Source organism: Egretta garzetta, unplaced genomic scaffold, assembly GCF_000687185.1.
Source record: "Egretta garzetta isolate BGI_Z169 unplaced genomic scaffold, ASM68718v1 scaffold157, whole genome shotgun sequence".
Classification (NCBI taxonomy): Eukaryota; Metazoa; Chordata; class Aves; order Pelecaniformes; family Ardeidae; genus Egretta; species Egretta garzetta.
This window is the reverse complement of record NW_009260175.1, coordinates 129,993-137,855: the sequence shown is the minus strand read 5'-3', so window position 1 is coordinate 137,855 and position 7,863 is coordinate 129,993. Positions and strand designations below refer to the sequence as shown.

Sequence of the window (7,863 nt, the reverse complement as noted above, 5' to 3'; positions counted from 1 at the left end):
CACCTCCTAGCTAGGACAGGGAGTTGAGGAAATGGCTCTCCCCTGCCAGAGTGCTCAGCATGGAGCTCATGTCCCCCACAGCCATGTTGGCACCACCAGGCGCAGGGAGCAGGAGGCCACCAGCAGGGCTGGGGGGCTCAGGCAGCAGCGCAGGGGTCTCTGGATCTTCCACAATGGCAGCAAAATCAAGGTGCGTATTCTCCAGGTCCAGGGCATCCAGGCTGTTGGCCACCTGCTCCCCCGAATCCAGGGAATAATAGGAGCTGCCTTTGAGTCCTTCCGAGCTCCCACCGTAATGCCTGGGACCCCCACAGCTTGCTGTCATTTGGCCCAGCAGCTTATGCCCCCCCTTGCCCACCTGCACATGTGCGCCCTGGCCTGGGTGATACGGCAGGGCATTACTGGGCCCCTCAGGTGTGGGGCGGGCAGGGGGCAAGCGAAGTACACGCCGAGAACTGGCTTCCACTCCCTCGTAGGGATGACTTGGCTGAGCCAGGTTGCCTGCATAGTTCAGATTGGTTTGGTGACCAGGTGGTTTAGGGGCGCCTGGTGGATGTGGCACCATCTCTGGGTTGAAGCACGGGGCATTCAGGAGGTGTTGGGTCTCTGCCAGACCCTGCAGCTGATCTGGTTTGGCTTGGTAACCGGTGTACTTGGGGCTGAGGTACAGCGGTGCTTGCATGGCTTGGCACTGCCCAAGTTCATTGCCCAGCCCCATGCCAGCCTCCCCTCCCTTGGTGGCTAGTTGGTCTCCCCACATCAGAGCCTGCTGGGCCTGCACGTAGCTACGGACCATCACTTCTTTGGTCTGCATGGTGGGGGTCTGGGCTCTGCTAGCACCCAGGCTCAGCATGCCCATATAACTGGCAGGTGCCTGTTCCTCGGACTGGTAACCACCAGGCCCTACATTCACGGCTTGGCCAAATGACGCAGGAGGCTGCAGGGGCCCAGCAAGCTTGGCGTTCTGGCAGGGAGCGAGTGCTGGGGCGGGTGCTGGGTAACGCTGCTCAGATTTGATCTGTAGTCGGTTAAGCCGGTGCCCCCCAGAGAATCCACTGTCCTGGCATGAGCTTACAAGTTTGGGTTGCTGCCCACAGGAACTGGGCAGTGGGTACTCAGTACTTTGATGGTGACAGTGTGGCCCAGGCATGGCAGCAGCAGAGGCACTGACACTGGACTGCCCAGAACTCATCTCCAGATTGCCTTGGGGAGGTTCATCCCAAGGAGCTGGCAGGATCCCGTTGCCAGCATGCACGCTCGTGAAGTGCTGGTTCATCTGGCACTGAGGGAGGGAAAATTCAGACTGAAGCAACCCTTCCTCCATGTCCCCATGCCCTCCTGGGTTCAGCTGCATACCCCCCGTGGTCCGGTGAGTGTTGCCGTAGAGCCCTTCACACTGGAGCTCCATACCTGTCCCCTGGCATGGGAAGCTTTCCTCAGGGTAGTTCAAGTACTGTTCCATCTCTAGCAAGCCAGACTCCGTGCCTGGGCCAGGACCCTCTATGTTCACACTCTCCAGGAAGACATTTTCACTGATGCTGGGTGGGTGTGGGGAGAAGACATGGCGCTGAAGGTTGGCATCAGAACCACCCAAGGGCTGCAGAGCAGTTCTGCCCGCTCCTGGCACATTCACGTTACCCATGCTCTTAAAACGATGCACCTTGGGCACAGCGTGAGGGTTGGCCGCAGTCCGGGCAGGGTCACTGGCCCGCCGCACGCCATTCCGGGGCACCAGGTGAGGAGGAATGCTGCCTGCATAGCCAGGGTAGTCATTGGAACTGTGCCTTCGCAGGAAACCGTTTGGAAGGAAGCGGGGTTTGCCTGGCCCAAGGTAGTCCCCAGCTAAGCTGCTGTGGCCACCCATGCCCACCGGCTCCATGTTGGGCAGGGGGGGTGGGGGTGGGCCACCGGTGGCTGCAGCGTATTTGGCCTTGAGACGGTAGCGCTGGGCCGGGGTAAGGCTGCCCACTCCTGGCAGCCCTCCACCGTGGCTGGCATCACTGGAGCGTCGCGACTCGTCCGGAGAGATGGGGTCATAGCCGTCTGCCAGGCCTCCCCCGCCAGGCATCCCACCTACCTCGCCACCCAGGCATGGCCCAGCCAGGTACGGGGACACCAGGGACGAGCGCCGGCTCACGGTGTAGGCTGAGCTTACGGTACTGGTGGCGCTGCTCCGGCGCTCGTTCAGGGGCATGCCCATCTCCGCCGCTGACAGCTCCGCAATGCGCCGGTGCGAGGCAGCTGGTGGTGGCACAGGGAGCCCAGGCACCTCCCCAGGCAGGCCTGAGGGAAGAAAAGGAGGAGGAGTTACACCAGGGCACTCAGGACACAGCACGGTACCAGTAGTCAGAGGAGGAACGGGGAGCCACCTCCAGCAACGGGATGTGGCCTCTTCCATGGTTAGCCCTGCTAGGACAGGAAGCAGATGCAAGTGGTGGCAACAAAGAGGGGGCAGAAGATCATTTAGAATCATTAGGTTGGAGAAGACCTTTAAAATCATGGAGTCCAAAGATGGGACACAGCCCAGATGCGGGGGTCCACCACTAGTGAAAGGAAGGTGTGGAAACCTCTCTGGCTGCAAACCAGACCTCTCTTGACACACTGCCCATGGGACTGGCCCCACATCCAGGTGGGAGGGAACCAGAGTCTCACCGGCTCCAGGGATGGCTGGCAAATTCAGGCCCTTGGTAGCTGAAGGCTTCCTCATCTGCTTCAGCTTGTCAATGCGAAGATTCTCCAGCTTGTGGAGGGCCATGAGCCCCGAGGTGCCCATGGGCGCACCAGGCACCACATCCTCCAGTGTGGACAGATCCTCGTAGCTCCCACCTGCGTTGCCCGCCATCTCCACCCCACTGTCATTGTTGGTGGTGCTGCCGAGTGGGGAGTGGTCGCTGCTGCACGATGACTGCCCACCTGGGCTGGGCTGCGGCTTCTAGGGGGTACCCAAAACATTAACCAAGGAAAAGGGGGGGGTGAGATATCCACTACACACTTAATGCAACCTGTGAGCCCGCACCCTGCCAGATGTAGAGATGACTCCCCTACCATGCAAACCGACTCCTCCGAAAGGCCTGGCCATGCCTCCCTCCATCATCACACCTGCAGATCCTTACCAAGGCCAAGTCAGGCACCAAGAGTTTGCTGTCATCCTTCCGGGCCTCAGCGGGGCCATTCGTGTCTTTCTCTTGTTTCATGTCTGGGGGGCCACTGGACGTGGACAGCGCACGGCCTGGCACCGCATCCCCTCGGTGTTTCTTGGTGACATGGGCGTCAGGGCCGTGCACGGTCTTCACGTGTTTGCGCAGGGAACTGGGATCTGTGTAGCGCTTGGTGCAGCCTGGAATCTTGCACACGTAGGGCTTCTGCCAGGGAAAACAAGGTAGGCACAGTGGAAGGAAGGTGTTAGCTCCAACTAGAGACCCCCTCCCAACAAAGTACCTGCTGGGCATGAAATAAATCCCCATGCCCCCTCATCTCGAGTAGGACCAAGAACTGAGGGGTGGGAAGGGATCACAGAAGCCAAGTCCCTTTGGAGGGGGCATGTTAGGTTCTACAGCAGGGCCTTGGAGGAGGTCATAGGGAGCCAGAGGAAGAATGCAAGGACAGTGCTCCACAGGAGCGGGGCAGGGGATAAAGGGACCCTGGTGGGCATGCAGGTGACTGAGGAAGGGAGCAAGGGGCCATACTTTATCAGAGCAGGCAAGAAGGGAGTTGGGGCACACAGGAAAAAAAAAACCCAACAAGGATGCAGGGAGTTTTCAGAGTACAGGACTAATGGGGAGGCATACGGGGAGCCCAAAGGGGTGCAAAGAGCCCCAGATGGGTCTGTACCTCATTGGAGTGAGTGCGGTTTTGATGCTTGGCCCGGTCAGAAGCATTGGAGAAGGCCTTGTTGCAACCCTCATGTTCACACACATAGGGTTTTTCACCCGTGTGTGAGCGCAGATGCGTCTTGAGGTTCTCCAGGCGTGAGTAGGCTTTGTTACAACCCTCGAACTGCACAGGCAAGCAGGGTGAAACGTGCCACATACCTTCAACAGCCCCTGTACCACATCACCCCCACGCTACCACACCCCCATGGCCCATCTGCCACGGACATATATCACACCTCCCAACCAACGCACAACACGCCTGCCCTCCTTCCCGTGCACGTCCTCACACCGCTGCACGGCCCTCTACCCTTCTGGCCTACGTCATGCCACCTCACTGGCCACGCGGCCACGCTGCTACACATCTCTTTAGCTCATGTGCATCCCTGCCATGCCACCGATCACGCGGGCTCCAGCCTGCCACACGTGAACCCCTCTATCATGCATTAACGTGCTCCTGACCACCCTGCCTGCCCCACCTCGTTTTCCCCACCACGTCCCTCCTCAATGCCATGTACCGGTGCACTTGCCCGGTGCAAGGCACCAGAGCTTATCCGAGGCTTTGCGAAGGCTCGTGTCAGCTCACCGTGCATTTGTGAGGTTTCTCGCCTGTGTGACGCCGCATGTGCACCACCAACATGTACTGAGCCTTGAAGGGCCTCTGCTCCCGGGAACATGCTGACCAGTGGCACACAAACTCCTTCTTCTCCCCATGGATGTGCTCATTGTTGATGTGCTAAGGAGAGAGGGGCATCACAGGCGGCATTGGGGAGGACGCCAAGGGTCAGGGAGGTACAGATCTCTTAAGAGAATACCATAGGAGAAATGGACATAGAGGGGCTGGGATGGTGGGTGGAAACACCAGAAGTTAGGGGAAAACAGAGTGGTCAGGTGGTGTCTAGAGTAGGCAGGAGACGACTGGGGGCTATTTTGGGAGGACCAAGAGAAGACATAGGGGTCGAGGTGGTCTGACGGGTGGTCAAGGGCATATAGGAGAGTTGGAGCGTCTGGAAGGAGACAAAGAGCAAAGGAGAAAGTCTAGAGGCACCAGTGGTTCAGGAGACCTGCCCTGGTGGTGAGGAAGGCCAGACTGGGTGTTCCCCCTAGGGACACGGTATGGGAGGGTCACAAAGAACTTGCCCACAAGAAGTGAAGGATGCACGTCCCCCCTTCCTAGGGGCAATTTCCAACATCGTGCACCTGTGTGGTGAGTTCTCAGGGTAGGGGAGGAGGGCAGTGGCCCAATATAGGACAGTCTTAGAGTAGTAGTCGCGGGTTGACACAGGGGGCTATCAGCCAGCAGCCTGAGGGCAGGTTCTGGGACTGGGTGTAGCCAGGCAGGACCTAACTCACATGCACCAGCTGCTCCTGCGTATCGAACTCCTTGGCACAGCCGTCCCAGTAGCAATTGGTTTCATAGACAGTCTCAGACTCAGGTTTCCCATCCTCCTTCTCCAGATCTTCCCGAACATCGAGCATCCCCAGCAAGGGATCCTGGGGGAACCACAGCCAGATGAGCATTCCAAGGTACGGTCCTTCACGCTCACCGTTACTGGGAGTGGTGCCAGGGAGGAGCGTAGAGCCCTGGGGAAAGTGGGGTCTCAAGGCCTGGGGAGTACCTGGGTGCCTGTGGAAGCTGGACTGGAGATGTCGCCCTCGGATCTCTCCTCTGGGTATTTGACAGTCAGAGGGCTGCTCAGGCTCCACTCCAACTTCAGCTGCTACCGGGGCAGGGGGAAAGTGGAAAGCGGTCAGCACTGAGATGCCCACTGGAACACCACTTATATGGGACATGCCACTTATATGAGTGCAAGACCCTCTTACCTGGCAGTGTTTGAGGGTCCCACGAGCTGGGGCATGGTGCAGAAGCCCTGGGCGGGTGGACAGGTATTCATGGGAGCTACATGGTGGTGGTGGTGGTGGGGTGTGGCTGTACAGGTGACCTTGACCCTTCTGCTGAGCTGGTGGACTCTGGTACCCCAGTGATGGGCTGCAAAGAGCAAGAGGGATGAGCAGATGACACCATCAGAGGACAGAAATTTAGGTCTTCTGAGCCAGGGATCCCAGGTGTCTGAACTCCCAGCCACTCCTTCCCTAACCCACCATACCACTTTGCTCCCACCTTCCCTAGCCCTCACCCCAGGCGCTCCCCAAGTTGGGAATCGGCATTCAGGCTCCCAGACTGACAGACTGCATATATGTCAGCGGGGATGAAGTCTGGTGCCCACCTGATGGTGCTGATGGAGAGGTGGCCATAGGAGCCACTGGCAGAGGCACAGCGGGAGTTGATGAACGCAACGAGGGAGTTGGGTGAGGTGCGGATTACCGTCTGCAGGTCAATGCTAGAGTCTGACAGGGGTGAGATGGACAGTGCCCGCTTCTTGCCCAGTTTGCCTGCACCACGGGGCGTTGAGAACCGTGAGCCTGGGATGGCAGCAGAGAGTGGGGGGCACTCCTTTCAGCATGGGTCCTAGGAGGCTGAAGAGACCCCCAAGGACACAAGCCTGGTGCTTTGGAGCCTGGAGGAGCACCCTGAGTGTGCCTGTTAGCTTCTGATTTAGAATAGAATAGAAAATAGAGTATTTCAGTTGGAAGGGACCTACAAAATCATCTAGTCCAACTGCCTGACCGATATGGAGCTGACTAAAAGTTAAAGCATGTTATTAAGGGCGTTGTCCAAATGCCTCTTACACACTGACAGGCTTGGGGCATCAACCACCCTTCTAGGAAGCCTGTTCCAGGGTTTGACTACCATCTCGGTAAAGAAATTCTTCTTAATGTCCAGTCTAAACCTCCCCTGGCACAGCTTTGAGCCATTCCCACTCGTCTTATCACTGGATCCCAGGGAGAAGAGATCAGCACTTCCATCTCCACATCCCCTGCTCAGGAAGCTGTAGAGAGCAGTAAGGTCGCCCCTCAGCTACCTCTTCTCCAAACTAGACATACCCAAAGTCCTTAGCTGCTCCTCAGAGGACATGCCTTCCAGCCCTGCCCCCAGCTTGGTTGCCCTCCTCTGGATGCATTCGAGGACCTTCACATCCTTCTTAAATGGTGGGGCCCCGAACTGCACACAGTATTCCAGGTGAGGCCGCACCAACCCTGAATACAGTGGGGTGATCCCCTCTCTTGATCAGCTGGTCATGCTGTGTTTGAGGCACCCCAAGATACGGTTTGCCCTCTTGGCTGCCAGGGCACACTGCTGGCTCCTGTTGAGCCTGCTGCCAACCAGCACCCCTCGATACCTTTCTGCAGGGCTGCTCTCCAGCCACTCATCTCCCAGTTTATACTTGTTGTTGGCTTTGGACTGTGTCAAGGCTCAGAAGTGTCCCTCCTCCCTACCACAGCCATCAATGTTCCTAGGGGCTACCCGAACCCCTTGACACACATGTACTCCCCGCTACAGCTGGTATCATCCCAAGAAAAGTGCCTGATCCCCTTGGCCATGGCCAACACAAATCCTCCTGTTCACACAGGCATCATTGTTCCAGGAAAGATACCTGAAGCCCCAACGGTCTCCTTCCTTCATCACAGGCATCCCTGTCCCCGGCACTGCCCAAACCTCTCAGCACACAGACCTGCACTCCTGACATGATCAACACAAGCCCTGGGAGATACCTAAACCCCTTGTAGAACCCCTACCTGCCCCGTGCCCACCCAAGACTGGAGACTTACCATCACCACTGCCTGGGTGCTCGGCTCCTGGCACCAACCCATAACCGCGGTGACTGCTCATGAGGTTTGACTGATGGCAGAAGGGGAAATCAAGTCCTGGCAGAGGGGAGGAAAAAGACGGGAAGACGTATTAAGGGAGAGAGGAAATCTCTGGAGCATCCTTGAACCCAAGGACTGAATCTGAAGTTGGGTGCCCCTCGCACCCGTGCCAGGCACTGCTCGGGCCCACACGCTGGCCAGGACGAGGGGGCTACGACCGACCTGGTGGCCCTGGGGCACCCGGGGCCGGTCTGTGGGGTGGGCGCAGGCAGCAGTGCTCAGC

General features: G+C 58.2%; 1 protein-coding gene across 1 annotated transcript in view; it reads right to left on the bottom strand.

Annotated features, from left to right (window-relative positions):
• Positions 1–10: 10 nt before the first annotated feature.
• The window catches only part of GLI1 (GLI family zinc finger 1), a 29,089-nt gene continuing 21,236 nt past the window's right edge, over positions 11–7,863 (bottom strand). Inside the window, exons 5-15 of the mRNA XM_035897172.1 lie at positions 7,803–7,857; positions 7,548–7,637; positions 6,098–6,293; positions 5,694–5,859; positions 5,489–5,590; positions 5,223–5,363; positions 4,456–4,605; positions 3,832–3,996; positions 3,114–3,362; positions 2,653–2,932; positions 11–2,283 (exon numbers count right to left, since the gene is read on the bottom strand). Of these exons, the coding sequence (XP_035753065.1) occupies positions 11–2,283; positions 2,653–2,932; positions 3,114–3,362; positions 3,832–3,996; positions 4,456–4,605; positions 5,223–5,363; positions 5,489–5,590; positions 5,694–5,859; positions 6,098–6,293; positions 7,548–7,637; positions 7,803–7,857 (3,867 nt within the window). The remainder of the gene's footprint in view (positions 2,284–2,652; positions 2,933–3,113; positions 3,363–3,831; positions 3,997–4,455; positions 4,606–5,222; positions 5,364–5,488; positions 5,591–5,693; positions 5,860–6,097; positions 6,294–7,547; positions 7,638–7,802; positions 7,858–7,863) is intronic.